Source organism: Rhineura floridana, chromosome 20, assembly GCF_030035675.1.
Source record: "Rhineura floridana isolate rRhiFlo1 chromosome 20, rRhiFlo1.hap2, whole genome shotgun sequence".
Taxonomy (NCBI): domain Eukaryota; kingdom Metazoa; phylum Chordata; class Lepidosauria; order Squamata; family Rhineuridae; genus Rhineura; species Rhineura floridana.
In genome coordinates this window covers 7795290-7811276 of record NC_084499.1, presented here as the reverse complement: position 1 = coordinate 7811276, position 15987 = coordinate 7795290, and the positions used below count along the sequence as shown (strand labels likewise).

General features: G+C 41.9%; 1 protein-coding gene across 1 annotated transcript in view; it reads right to left on the bottom strand.

The window, feature by feature from the left end:
• MEGF9 (multiple EGF like domains 9) overlaps window positions 1–15987 on the bottom strand; it is a 102883-nt gene that overhangs the window by 33572 nt on the left and 53324 nt on the right. The window contains exon 2 of the mRNA XM_061603900.1: window positions 10628–10829. Coding sequence (XP_061459884.1) covers window positions 10628–10829 — 202 coding nt within the window. The remainder of the gene's footprint in view (window positions 1–10627; window positions 10830–15987) is intronic.

Genomic DNA, 15987 nt, shown 5'->3' with positions numbered 1-15987 from the left:
CACTTCCAAAATTACAACCTGGTTCACAAGCAAGACTGAAACTGGATGACCAGAAAGGATGGTCTGAACCAGCAACAGTTCAGAGCCAAAGTCAAACTCCAAGATCTTATGTTGTCACTACCTACAATGGAACATTCCGAAGGAACAGGAGACATCTACAGATGGTTCCCAAACCACAACCAATTACACAACAAAGTGGGAATTCAGAGGCAGAAATACCAGAAGAGCAGAATTTATTGCCAGAACAATCTCAAAAGACTGAGAACAAAGAACTGACAAATTCTTGTGAGCAAGCATCACCTGCCAAAGACAACCTATCTCTTGAGAGTCCAAAGAGAGTGACATCCAGAGGAAGAGTAATTCAAAAACCAGAACGTTATAGAGACTAAATGTTATTCTACACAATGTTTGCTGGGAGGGGGGTGTTAGAACTCAAAGAAAGGGAAATGTAGTGAAATGTGTCTTTAAGTTAGATGCACAGCAGAGAGTTAACTTTCTGTAGGGGGAGCTAGACTGATTTAGTTACTGGAGTTAGTTAGTCAGTGTTGTGTGTGCTGGGTGAGGCCTAGCACAGAACAGGCTCAGATGTTTTACTGTTTAAGAATTATTAAATAAAGAAGCTCTTATTTTATCCTCGGTCTCATCCTGATCAATATAACAAGAAGGCCTCCTTTTCTACTCATAGAGCTACAGTTGCCAAATTGTCTTAACAGTCAGTCTCTCTTCCCAGAAAACTCTGGGAACTTTTGCTCTGTAAGGGCAGAATCTAACTGAAAGAAAATAAGACTAAGACCACATTCACATCTCACATTTATTTCACTATTATTCCACTTTAAACAGTCATGGCTTTCCCCCAAATGATCTTGAGAAGGGTAGTCTGTGAAGGGTGCAAAGAGTTAGGAGACACACACCCCATTCCCTTCACAGAGCTACAATCCCCAGAGAGGTTTAACAATCAGTCTTCCTGGGAATTCTTAGATTGCAGGTCTATGAGGAGAATTTGGAGTCTCCTCTCAGCACCCTTAGCAAACTACCCTTCCCAGAATTCTTTGGGGGAAGCCATGATTGTTTAAACTGGAACAATAATGGAATAAATGTATGGTGTGAATGTGCCCCAAGTCTCTCCCATGGATGTCTATTTTAGCTGCTTTTATCATATTGCATAAATTGCCTTGAGACATATATGTGGAAGGTGATTAATAAATAACAATAAAATTGACCACTACACTGCAACCCAAAGTAAATAAAAGACACATTGGCTGCAGGACCAACGACAGCAGCTATATTTCTTACCTGCCCTTCACTAGAAGGCGCCAGGACAGGTTACGACAATATAAAAATCCAATATGAAAATCAGTTACAACTCTTTACAATCAGAACAATTGGGTGGATCAGGGTGTGAAAGAGGGCCAGGGTAAAGAAGTAAGCCTCCAGCATACAAAGAAAACTATAAAATAAAGGTGCCACACACACCTCAGGGGGGGGGGATTCAATGCTTTATCCAATTATCTTATTGCAAAAATAATAGCAAGAAAATAAACCCTGACCAGAAAAAAAGGGGGGATAGACATGAGCTGTCAAAGGTATTGCTATGAAACCTGTGTGGTATATACCACAAAAGAAATTCTGCTATTCAAAAGGACACACACACACACACACACACACGGCATCTCTCTGTCTCAGTGATTAATTTGTTCAAGCAGGCCTTTGATTACAGCACCTGCAGCGGCCATACAGCTTGTCAAGTCAATGTTCACTTCAGACTTCAACCCAGTGCTCCGGGAAGGGATTGTGTTTCCTTCTCACACACCACATTCTCTGCCAGAGTGACTCTGTTAATAATTAGCCTTTCCAGCTGATGCAGGCAACAGACTGTTTGGTTAAGGGTATGCAGGAAGGGAAAAGACTTTGCAGAGGCAACGTTCACCAGGGCCTCCCGCTGAGGTCGGAGACTGACATTCGAGATGCAACACATGTGCAAGTCTTCTATGTTATGCTCAGAGTAGACCCATTGGGTTTATGCAATGGTAGCCCTACTCAGAGCAGACTCATTCATGGAATCACAGAATAATAGAGTTGGAAGGGGCCTATAAGGCCATTGAGTCCAGCCCCCGCTCAATGCAGGAATCCAACTGGAAGCATAATGGACCTAAATCATTTCTTTTCAGTGTATAGCTAACACTGGATATGACCCAAACACTTCCATTCAGATTAGCTTCAAGTAGTGGTGGCAGCCCTAGCTGCCAGCATGTCCAATGGCGATGGGAGTTGTAGGCTGGGAACATCGGGGGGGTCACACATTTCTCAGCCCTGGCTTCAACACTGATCATGTACCCACTGGCTGCTACTAAGTTACCACTAAGCCATGGGGCCTAATGAGTAGATAGACAGATTTATTACATTCACAGATCAATATAAGTGATACACAGAGGGTAATTAATAGAATAAGAAATCCTACAAGTCGCAGAGGAGCCAACAAAAATTTGACTTTACTACAGGAGTGGGCAGCCTTTTGGGCTCCATGTCTTGCAGGAGCAATCTGGCAGGTAGGCAGGGCCACATGGCATCATTTATCATGTCATGTGATTGACAAGTGGGCAGGGTCGCCAAGTTGTCAAAATCTTTTGTGCTTCCCTTAAGTCTCTGCAACCAGGGATTTAAAGGGGAGGGGGAAGACTTGCAAAAGCCTTTTCCAAGTCTCTTCCCTTTTAATTCTCCGTGATCGGGGACTTAAAGTGGAAACAGAGATTCTGAAGGCCTCTTGCAAGCCTTCCCCCTCTGCCTTTAAGTTCCTGATCTTGGAGAATTAAAAGGGAAATGCAGGGAGACTTGGAAAAGGCTTTAAGACAGCCCCTGCACTCCTGTATGAGCAAACCTTAAAGCCTTTGCATAAGCCTCTTTGAATTAGCTTGCACACAACAACTGCTTCAAAGGGTGCTTTTCCACAGGGCTTCAGTCTCTGCTCAGCTGATAAACTGGGATTAAATTCTGCTGCCTTGACTGTGTGGTCTTGTTCCCTGCTGGAACTGGATCACACAGTCAATACTGGATTAAACCTTGTCCTCCCACCATCAGGTGATGGCACTAATGATAGCTGATCAGCAGGTTGCCATGAGTTTGGAAAAATGGCCCCAGGGTGCAAATCAGACCCCCAAAGGGCCATGATTGGTCCAGAGGCTAGAGATTCCCCACTTCTGCTTTACCATCTGCTTCCTAATTTGTATTGAGGATAGAAAAAGTTAGCTACAGAAACATAAAAAAAGTCATCACTTAAGCTGTGGGTCTTCTGGGTAGAGTTCTTAGACAAGGAAGAATCAGCCTCTCGCTAGCCTCCTTAAAACAACTGCAATATAAAAGAACATGGACTACAGACTCTATTTCTCCAGTTCCACAAAGACAAATTCCTTAGGTGGAATCTTATAATAATTGGCCAGTTAGCAAAGCAAAAGACAGAACACGAAAATGAGCAAGTATAAACCCTCTTCTATATTTGTAAATAATGTCTGCAAATATGACGCTCTGGCAGCTCCATATTTGGAATGTTATTTAAAGAGGACAAGAGTTATCAGCAACAATTCTCAGGTGATGTAAATCTAGAATCTAGAGAATAACCAGAGATATGCAAGACACAGCTGAGCTGGTAGACCCACTGGCTGGCTGGATCTTGGGTAGAGGGGCTAGGAAAGACCTCTGCCTGGTCCAACCCTGTGTCATGGTTCCCTCTGATTCAGACCAGGAATGAGAGGGACCTGAGACCCTGGCGAGGAATGGAGGGATGAGACTCTGCCAGTAGTTCCCAAACTATTTTTCCCCAAGGACCACTTGAGTATTGCTGAGGGACTTGGTGAACCGCTTATGATTTTTCTGCACATTGCAGCATTTATAATGTGCTGTGCTAGATGCTGTGTGATTTTTAATTGTATTTTATTACCTTCTATTTCTTGTATTGTATCTCAATTTGAATTCCATAGAAACAAAAAAATACAATTTAAATTAATATGAAAATTGAAAATGGACTCACTGCAGACCACCTGAAAGAAGCTCATGGACCAGTGGTCCATGGACCAGTTTGCAAACCCTTGGACTATACAGCAGAGCCTACTGGATGACACCCCACCCTCTGCCCCCAGACACACCCAAACCTGATGAGGTGGGAAACCCAAGGGCTGCCTTTTCCCAGCCTGTGGAAGATGAAGGGGCTCAGGGTCCCAGTGTCACCAGAGAGGGAAATTTCAGAGGAGAGGGCATGCCCAGCAATGTCTCCCAGGGATTAGCAATGTCTTCCATCAAGAACAAAGGAGACTTACTCCCCCCCCCCCCAGAGGTGCCTTAAGGCCAGGAATTCCTGCAGGAACAGGGATTCTTATGAGTAACTGAGCTTTCCCCACCTCTGCTTAAAAGCTTGGTTGGGTAGGTGGGGAAACTTGATGGAACAACTTCACAGTTCCTGTGCAATCTTGGAACTCAACTATCTCAGGCCTCTGAACCTTGGCTTTTGTTCTTGAACTGGATTTATAGTTGCTATTTCTTTGCCTTGTAAGAGTCCCTAGACTAGATTCTGCTCTTTCTTAGCCACTGATTTTGTACCATTAGACTACTATAATAAAAGTTCACTTACAAGTAAACACCCCTGTAGTTTAGTCTTGGTGGGAGCCAGGACACCCTATAGAGGGCAGTTTCATATATTAGTAAATCGTGATCAGCCAGATATTCCCACACAGTTCAGAACAAAGACATAACAAGGAAAGCTTTCCCCTGCAGTTCTGCTTCAGAACCTAGCAAATGTTGTTTGACCTACACTGGCTGCTGGTTGTTTTCTGGGCCCGATTCAAGGTGTTGGTTTTAACCTTTAAAACCCTGTACGGTTTCGGCCCAGCTTACCTGAAAGAGCACCTCCACCGCCACCAATTATGCCGCCCAACTAGATCAGCCACACAAGGCCTTCTCTCAATCCCTCCAACCAAAACAGCTAGGTTGGTGGGTACTAGGGAGAGAGCCTTTTCCGTGGTGGCCCCCACTCTCTGGAACTCCCTCCCATATGATCTTCGACATGCCCCTTCCCTAGATGTATTCCGCAAGGCCCTGAAGACGTGGCTATTCCAGCAAGCCTTTGAGGTCATTGGGTAAATCACCATGATTCTGTCATTTATTGTATGTTGTTATTATAATTGCTTTTATATGTATTGATGACTGTCCAGTATTTTACCTATTGTTATTAATGTGATTACATCTGTTATTATTGTATTTTATCTCTTTTAATGTACGTCGCCTAGAGTGGCTAATTGCCAGATAGGCGACAAACAAATTAAATATTATTATTATTATTATAACATCATGGACGTTTCCTATGCATTTGTCTAATCCCAAAGACTAATCACACTGTCACACTGAACACTGCAATCCAACACAGAAGGTATCAGTGGGGCCTGCAACAAAATGTTGCAGTGTGGAGTGATTCTGTTCAGGGTTCCAGCCACCAGTCATGCCCATTTCCAGGACACCCCATTTCATTCCCTCCTCTTGCACCATTCCCCTCCCAAACGTGAGTCAACATTCCATGGGCACTGAGCATGTTCCTGGCCTAGCTTGGGTTTCTTTTCATCTTTAGGTGTGTGTGTTTTCCCCCTCAAAAGATTCTTTCTGCACCGAAGTCTGCTGATACCTCCTCTCATGTTTGTGTGTGAGGGGTATCATTTTAGTTATATAAGGATGTTCCTTATAAACTCCCAATTTCCCTTCCCCAAACACCCTTACCTTTATCTATCTAGCCTGTGGTGCTGAGAGCAGCATAACAGGAAGAAAGGTCCTCAGTAGTCTTACCAAGAGTTTCTGTAATGTAATATTGTCAGGAGAGTATGTGGAATCCAGCAATTTTTCCCTTTAATGCACTATTTGAGTCTGGATGAGTCCTTAAACTGCTTCTAACCAGAGGATTGTTAATTCTGTTTAAGAATGAAAGACAGTCGGGACTTCCGGGAAGGGTGACTTCGCCTGTGCCTGCTTTTGAGACGAGCTCTCGTCTCAGAAGAAGCTTTTTCAGTTTTAAAATCAGTCAGAACGTTCTTTTTGACTGGTAAAGATTTTCTCCCGGGCAGGGAGAAACATAGAGATTAACCACAAAAGCCTGTGTTAGTTGGGAGGACTGGATTTCATTAATTTATGAGAGAAGGTTCAGCCAGCAATGCCGGACGGATTTTCAAACAAGCTCTAACTGATAAAGCGACACGTTTATCTTTTCTTCAAAGAAAAACGGATTCTAACAGGCAAGCATTCTTCTTTCTATTTTTTTCATCTGGTTTAAATTGTTGCAGCAAAAAGAGATTTGTCAATGAATCAGCTATAAAGAATTCCTGGGTGAGTTAACATTCTTCTCTTTCATTCACGAAATTAAGGAGGAAAGAAATTGAAAAAGCTTATCTTTATTTTGATTGCAAAAAGCTGACCTGGAATTGTGAATTTTAAAGATACAAACGGATGAGGGATTTCTATTCCGAGGAGATAAATAAATAAATTTGATTTATGAACTTTGGAATATTATATGTCTGGGACTATTTTTTTTTGGTCTATTTCATTTTGATGAATCTGCTTGTTCACGACGCCACTAACTGTTCTGATGCTGTGAACTAAATTTGTTTTGCATTCCTGAACATATAAGAGATAAGGCAGGCTGTATTGTCTATACTGTGATGTCATCAGGCTTGAATTATTAACCCAATTGTTGCTGAAATAAGAAGTGTTTTTTTTTCTTTGTGGTTTTAAGAATGGCAATCAAGAAAGTGGCTGAGAATCTGGAAGTAATTATGTTTCAGAAAATAATGGATGAGATTGAGATAACGAAACAAACCCTGAGACAGGGTAGAATGGAGATGAAAATTGAATTTGGCAAAATGAACCAGGAGCTTAAAGAAATAGGGGATCTTCTGAGAGAGGAGATTGATGAGATCAGAGATGAGAAAAGAAAAATTAAAGAGAAGATGCAAGCCCTGGAGATTGGAACAAATGTGGAATTGGAAAAAGACCTGGACTTTATGGATATTAGAGATACAGTTTACTGTTTGGAATTCAACGTTGTCTCTGAAGAAATTAATGAAGATATTAGAGATACTAATGTCTTGGATAAATTTCTGGACTAGAATGATGTGATGGAGCTTGACATAGAAAAAAATTATGGAATTAACTACAGATATGTGACAATGGACAAACTCTCAAGAGATGTGCCAGTGCATTTTGTAAAAAAAAAAGAACAGAGATATGACTCTGCAACAATATTTCAGCAACATATTCAGAATTGATGGCAAGGAAATATTTGTGAGAAAGGAAATTCCCATTAGACTCTTATTATATGACTATGGCTATGATAGCAAGATTATTATGGGATACTGACAATGGAAGAATGGCTATTGAAATTACTGGACTTAACAGGATTATTGAAGATGGAATTAACATTGATAATGGGAGAATGGCTATTGAAATTATTGGACCTAACAGATTTGATGAGATGGATTAAATATTTGTGAAAAAGGAAATTCCCATTAGACTCTTATTATATGACTATGGCTATGACAGCAAGATTATTATGGGATACTGATAATGGAAGAATGGCTACTGAAATTATTGGACTTAACAGGATTATTGAAGATGGAAGATGGAATTAACATTGATAATGGAAGAATGGCTATTGAAATTATTGGACCTAACAGATTTGATGAGATGGATTAATCGATATGTTTATTTGGAGAAAAATTGATAGATATATTTCTCAAGGAAGTGAAACCTCTCTTTGACTTTTTGTGGAAAGAATAAAGTAATGTTTATGAGATTTGATGATTAATTAAGATAACTACTGGAGGAAAGTGATTTTGTAATATAATTTAAGAGACAGGATTGTTATATATTGTAGACCTATAACTGATCTGCGACAAATCGGAAGTCAACATTTTATTTTATTGTTTAATTATTTTTGTTTTGTTTTGTTATGTTTTTGAAAATTTGAATAAAAATTAATGATAAAAATAAAGAATGAAAGACAGTCTACTTAGAACAGACTATGAGAGATAGGCTCAGTACACTGCTTGGGCATGAGGTGACTCATGCAGAAAACATGAGTTGCCTTTGAAGTAGATAAACGGTAAACAAACAGCTGGTGCCTTATCAGTATGTTATGCCTACAACAGTGAAGCCATGGGAACAAGATAGTAAATACTAGAGAATATTCTTTGAGGTGGCAGTGCCACCTATTGGCCATTTACAATACTAGAAATGGCCTATGATAGTCATTTCTCTGCCTATAAAAGAAACACACAGACACAGAGAGAGAACAGATACAGGAGAGAGATAGCAGACATTAATTATCACATATCAATGGTACAGACTCTGTAGAGGCCTAGGGAGGGCTGCTGAACTGATGCACAAGAGGCTCCCTTCCCCGTAATATAGGGAAGGAGACCTTCCCCATAGCTGAGACTGGTAAAGTATTTTCTGCAATGAAGGATCTTATCTGTAATGCTGAAGTGTAATCTGTTAGCTGAATAAAACTACATTAAGTAACAGCTGGTATCAAACTTTATTGCTTATCTGACCTCGTTATAAAAAAAAATCTCCCCCCCCCCCAGCAAACGCAAAAAGGGTGACAGAACATTTACCACCATAGCTACACAATGTGGCAGGCAGTATCAGTTGCTGGGAATCACAAGTGGGGAGAGTTGCTGATGCACTCAGGTTCTGCTTGTGGGCTCGTGAGAATAAGATGGTGGCCTGAATGGGTCATTGACCTGATTCAGCAGTCAGGCTCTTCTTATGTTCTTACAAAATGCGGGGCGCAGAAGGGACAGGCCTCCCTCTTTACCTCCCACTACAGCTGCTAACTAATTACTGCTGCAGCAGATAATTAAATGGAAGAATTAAATGGAAGAAGTGGGGGAGTTGCAGGGAGAGGGTTTTCAGAAGGAGTGTTAATGGGTACAAGGTAATTTTCAAGTTCAGATTGGCTCATAAAACTATCTGATTTTTCCCCAGTCCCAGTGGGGAAAAGAACATGGATCATTTCCAAGTCGATCTGAGGAAAATGAGGGAGGCCTTGCCCACCTCCAAAAACCAAGCACCTTTCAAAAAGAAAGGAACTGCCAATCACTGTTCCAATCCAATGGCCAAACATCAAATTTGGCTTGAGATTTACAATGACTGTCCTTGTATTGCTCTGTCCAGTAATCAACTTAGACCTGACAAACCATTAGGAGAGTGTCCTCTTCCATTGTAAAAACCACCTTTTAAAACTTTGCCATCCTCTGACCTCATCACGCTGAAATCTGATTTGCCTATTTGTCTTTGCAATAACATTGATGTTCCTAGACCTGTTGACGGAAACCTTTGTCGACATTTACAAAAGAGAGGCAGTGGGGAGGTGGGAGGAAGAAGCCAGAAGTCACTTCTGTCTGTAGACCAAACAGATATACAAAAGTATGCAAAAAGATTGCCGATTATTCCTCCTAGCCAGATCTCACTTTCACTTGAAGTTGCACAAGTTATTATTTGGGCTGCCTAATTTTGCTCTATATGTTAATGTTCATCAATTGCCCTTTGTCTGAGAAGGTCAGAGCAGAGTTTTAGCCCAAGAACCTGGTTGTAACCCAGGTTCGTGTTAATGGTTCTTTCCAAAAAGAGTCCGGAGTACTGAAGTTTTCTTTTTCTCTGCTGTTCTATGGATTTCTGCATGGTTTTTATTTTAGTGTACTGTTGTTCTTTCCTTTTGCTTCTGATTTTATGTTGTTTTAACTTTTTAAAGTTTGTAAGTAGCTAAGAGATTCATTATATAGCAAGCAACTAATAAATTGAATAAACAAACAAACAAACAATCTTGCAAGGTAGAAATCCGTTTTCTTTACCAGTTTTGATTGATTTCCCTCCCCCCAACAAACTTTGCTACTAATCTGCATTTTTAAAAAACCTTAAATTGGGAAGAAAATAATATAAAATAGTCCTTACCAACTTGATTAAGTGAGATCATATCCACATCATGCATTTAAAGCACACAGCTTCCCCAAATAATCCTGGGAACTATAGTTTGTTAAGGGTGGTAGGAATTGTAGTTCTGGGAGGGGTAAACTATCGTTCCAAGGATTCTTTGGGGGAAGCCATGTGCTTTAAATGTATGGTATGCACTCGACCTTAATGATTTTAGTAGCAATTGTAATGGGCTGTCCTAGATACTGTATGAGTTTTCATTGTATTTTTACAGACATGCCACAGATCACCTCAATGAAGTTCACAGAGCATTGGTAGTTAGGAGAGCCCCCTATATAGATAATACTGGTGGTATTCAATGCTAGTCCTACTCAGAGTAGACCCATTGAAGTTAATAGACATGGCTATCTTAGATTCATTATTTTCAATGGGTCTGCTCCGAGTAGGAGTTAGTTGCATACAATCCACTGAGTTTGATAGACTAAGGTGCTTTAAATGTATAATGTGGATGTGTCATAAGCCTCTTCTTCCCCCCCCACCCCGCTTTAAAACAAAAAACAAGAACAGAGCCTTACATAAACAAGCCCTCTCTTGGATATGAACATACAGCCAAAAGACAAAGCACAAACGGGGTGGAGGGTAATACTCCAGACACCTCATTCCTTACTTGTCACAGGACAAGGACTCGGAGCCTTCGGAATGACAGCCACACCCAAGGCAGTGCCCGCTGCCGTGCTCCAGGTAATAGCCTTCTTCACATTCGTCGCAGTGCAGTCCCCTGTATCCTGTCCGGCACTCGCACTGCCCTGTTGTGGAGTTACAGTCGCTCAGGCCTGCGCTCCCAACAGAACTGCAGTTACAGAAAAGGTCTGCAGAAGGAATTTAGAAAAAGAAATTAATATGGATCACCCACCACCACCACCCAAAACCCCCACAAAACCCAGGTTCACTTAAAACAGTTGTCAACCATTTGTGGGTCATGCAAGCTGCCCCCAATGTAAGTTTACTATATCCTCTGGGACTAGGGAGGAAGAGAACTTCTATTAAATTCCCATTTCAAGCCAAATCTAACAAATTCATACTTTCCACAACAATATGAGAACCGAAACACAGCCATCGTTTGAAATTTGCACTTCTCTGAATTTTGGGACACAGTTCTCCAACAAAACAACAGTTACAAAAATGCATATATTATGGGGAAAGTGTGCATAAAAATTGATATATTAGTGAAAATTAAATACAAAAATGCATAATGTTAGGATAAATTGCTTGCAAAGATGTGCTCATTAGCCAAAGCTGCATTAAAATGTGTTTAGGAAGAGACATTCATATTAAAATGCTGAAAAAAATTCATAAGGATTTTTTTTAAATTGCAAATTATGGCAGATGTGTGGAGAACTGAATTTCAGATTGGAAAAATTAGAAACTGAGAGGACCAAAACCAGGGTGCCAACAAGATTTTCTGGGCTCGACATACTGTATGTACATTGGATCCTCTGCTGCACTCACCAAAGACACAAACCTGCCTAAAATTTGCATATACTTTATGTCAAATGCAAATTTGTAGCCAAATCTAGTGCACCAAAAATAAAGCAAGGGTCACATACCTGCAGGTTAAGCTTTCCCCACACTATCAAAAGCTTACTCTGTTTAATATCTGCCTGCCACATAACTGTTGAGAGGCTTGCTCTCCTCCAGTGCCAAGTTCCAGCGCAAAACATGCATTCATGAGTTGTAAACAAATTATGTTATTGTAGGTCTTTCACCTGCTTATGTTAGGCTGACAATGCTCCATTCGGTGCAAGATCAGGCATGGTATTTCAGATGGAGGGAATCAAAAGTGATTTAAGATTTACAGCAATTTTATCCAGATGCATACATGGGAGGGGATAAATTCAAGATTTAAATAGTTTAAAAGCAAACACTATACTCATTTGTTACGGTTATTTATTAATACTTCATAACAAATATAGGAATTCTTTTCTTTTTCATTTTTAAGCAAAAAGAATTTGAAATCCCCACTCAGCCATGAAGCTCACTTGGTGCCCTGGACCTAGTCAATCTCTCTTAACCTAACCTACCTCACAGGCTTGTTGTGAGGATAAAATGGAAATGGGAGAGCCAAGTATATCGCCTTGATCTATTTGAATACTAACAACACTAACCCATTTAAGTGTTTATACCAGCAGCATCAACCCACCCCCAAGAAGTTCCATATTCTCCCATGGGTGGGAAAGCAACTAATCACTCCAATCCTCATATTGCTGCTACAATCAACTTAACAAGACCCCCCACACACACTTCCAGTCCCACTGCTGCATTCCACAGGGGGAACAACAACACTCCAGTTATGAAGCACACCATGAACATTTCTCTCCTCTTCAACACTGCAACAAAACATTTGGGCAATGTGATATATATTAAAAACTAACATTTGTAACTAAATAATTTGTAATATAGCACAGGCAAAAAAAAGAGGTGATGAGACACACTATAAATAAACACACACACACAAAGCCAGGCAAACAGCCATCCCCTCAACTCTCCCTGCTTTTGACATTCCACTCAGTTTTTTACAGCAAACGAAAACTGTACTCTGAACATGCACAATTTCACATTTTAAACCACCTGTTTTGCTCATTTCCTGCCTTAGACAAGTGATCAACTCTCATCTGAACCCACCTCACATGGCTGTTGTGAAGATATAGGAGGTATCAAATGACTGCAAAAGGGGATTTAATGCTTGTATCACAGACATCAAATTTTGCTTCTAAAGGGATGAATCTTTTTAAAGGGTCGTGTTTTGATCTCTCCCAGTACATCTCCAGGCATGATTACTGTGAGAGATTGTATCCAAGTGAGCTTACTATGAACCCTTCCCTACCCCTTCCTCACAGAGGCTAAAATTTAAAGGTGCACTGATTGCTCCACCCACTTTTGCCTCTGGCCCCACCCACCACTGATATTTGGTCCCTGGAAGGTTTCTCAGAAGGGAATGTGGCTCTTGGGCTAAAAAGGTTCCCACCTCTGACCTAATATAAGCAATCATTTCTGTCTTGGAAAGCAGGGGATTGGTTTGTAAAAACCAGCGTTTGGAGCAGGTGAACTACACACTTCTGGGGGATTTTGACTGGACATCAGAAAAAACTTCCTAACTGTTAGAGCCATACGACAATGGAACCAATTACCTAGAGAGGAAGTGGGCTCTCCGACACTGGAGGCATTCAAGAGGCAGCTGGACAGCCATCTGTAGGGAATGCTTTGATTTGGATTCTTGCATTGAACAGGGGGTTGGACTTGATGGCCTTATAGGCCCCTTCCAACTCTACTCTTCTATGATTCTATGATTTCCTAGCAACAGGAGGGTTAAATTCTCACAGATCCTGTCATGTGTGACTGACCATAAACTTAATCATCCAGCGTTCATCTCCTCTCGGTCACCATGTACTAATCTCCATGCACTGCACCTGCATCTGTAACCTTTTTTGCAATAAATAAATAAGGCTAGAAATAAAATAATGATCTAAAAATTCAACTCAAGCTGCAAGTTCAGCACAAAAGTACACAAATTGCCGATACTTGTGCAAAGCAAGCAGCTTTGTACAAAATATCTCGAGTAGCTGACTGGTTTAATCTGGAGGGCAGAACAAGAGGCAAAACTTCCCAGTGTCATTTTGAGGTTTATTCCATTTTGACACCAAAAATTAAAATATACATATAATCCTCATCACTGGCAGCAAAAGCGGGGAACCTGCAGCTCACTGGGTTCATGCGGCCCTTAACCTAACTTCATGTGGCTCTCACCCTATTTCATGTGCATGGGAGGGAAAACTGGGAGGGGAAACAGGAGGAAGAGTAGCAGGGGGGCAGCAGAAATAGAGTGTTAAAAAGGGGGTGAACCACATTTACTTTTAGCTCTGGTCCTGACCACTTTGGGCAAAGGTTAGCATTTGGGCTTTATACTGCAATCAACAGATTTATTTTATTTTATTGTTCGCACTCATATCCAAGGAGCTCAAGGTGGCATATGTGGTCCTCCCCTTCCTCATTTTCTCCTCACAACCACACTGTGAGATAGGTTAGGCAGAGAGACAGTGGACTGGCCCAAGGTCACCCAGTGAGCTTTTATGGCCAAGTGGAAATGTGAACCCTGGTCCCCCGAGGCCTAATCTAACCACTATACCAAACTGACTGTAACTGACGCAACATTCGTACAACACTTTGTAGCATTCAAAAGACTTCACAAACATTATCTTCTTGTCATCTTTATACCAACCCTGTACATCATGTCAGAATTATGATCCCCCGGTTGGGGGGGGGGCATATCCATACAAGAGAATGAGGTGGTAATGAGGTTGTAAAATGGACTGAACCACTTTAGACTACAAATCAATAGGACTCCCTCTCTGGTAAGTCCCTCTAAATGCAGTAGGCCTAATTCCCGAGTAAACACAGGTTAGGATTGCACAGTTAGAAGTATAAAGCTGCAATCCTACACACACTTACTAGGGGTAGAGCCACACTTATAGTTCTGCTGGTTCCAGTGCGTCTCCATTTCTGTTTCCTGAAAACGGGGCACACGACGCTAGTCAAACTCTGCCCCTTTTAACTGTAAAACCTGGTAGGATCAGCTCAAGCGTGTTTTTTAAAACAACAGTTTCACACAGATTTCACAACTGATCAGCAGATCAACCCGTTGCCCCTCCAGGTGTGGCCAATGGAAATGCTTTGCTACAGGCAACTAGTGAGCTCACAGCCTCAGTTAAGTCCCATGAGACACAAATAATTCTTGACAAAGGATTGAGGCTGCAATTCTATAACCACTTACCATGGAGTAAACCCTATTGAGCTCAGTGGGCTTTCTTCGCAGCAGACATGTAGAGCAAGCCAGTGGTGTATAGTGGTTAGAGTGCTGGGCTAAGACCAGGGAGACCAGGATTCAAATCCCGACTCAGCCATGAAGCTCAGGGGGTGACCTTGGGCCAGCCACTGTCTCTTAGCCAAAACTATATCAGAGGGTTGTTGTGAGAATAAAATGGGGGGGGGGGAGTCATGTATATCACCTTGAGCTCCTTCAAGGAAGGTGGGATATAAATTTAACAATAAATGTACAGAACTGAGTGGTTTTGGGGTTTGGCCAGTCTCACCATACCAGGCAGGCTATGCAGAATGTGACCCAATGCAGACACTGCCCCAATTCATATGCCCTTGTGAAATTTCTTCAGCTTCCATGGGCACCTAGGCTGCAGCTACAGTCTGACTCAGGGCTAGGTGTTAAAGCAAGAACAAAACCCCTTCAGGACTGCAGTCAGCATCAAGGGCCTCTACACCTGCTTGCCTCACAAGAAGATGATCAAAGTCACCCATGGTGGATGTGTGTCAGCAGCATACCTCCCTTCGCTCTGCCAATAATGTGTTTGCCCAGCGGTTGAAATGTATCCAGCAATGCCTGCAGAACAGAGCTGTGCGTAATGGTTTGGGCTGGGTAGTCCATTTCCCCTCAGAGCACAGGAACACAGAACCAGTCTTATTCCAAATCAGGCCATTGCTCCATCTAGCTCCGTACTGTGTTCACTGACTGGCAGCAGCTCTTCAGGGTTTACACCAGGATCTCTCCCAGCCCCACCTGGAGATGCAGGGATTGGACCTTTTGGGCTCAAGGCAGGTGCTCTACCACAAAGGGAAGCAGCCACGAGTGGCATGGGAAGAAACTGCCCGAGTCAGACCCTTTGTGTCAGCTCTACACTGCATCAGCAGTGTCAGGGGGGGCTGGAAATTCCTGGGTCATTGGCAGAGAAGGAAAGTCCTTAGCCAGCAGCCAGGTTGTAAATCTGCCAGGCCTATCCAAAGCGTACTTGCCGAGTCAGAAGTCCAGAAGCGAGGTCAGTGGAGGTCTGGGATCAATTGCCAAGGAGGTCAGTCAAAGAGATGCTGCAGGGAAACTAGGTCTACACAAAGCCACGCCTGACATTGCAGTCAGCAACAAGCTGTAGCCAAGGTGTGCCTTATAAAGAGCAGGATGGACAG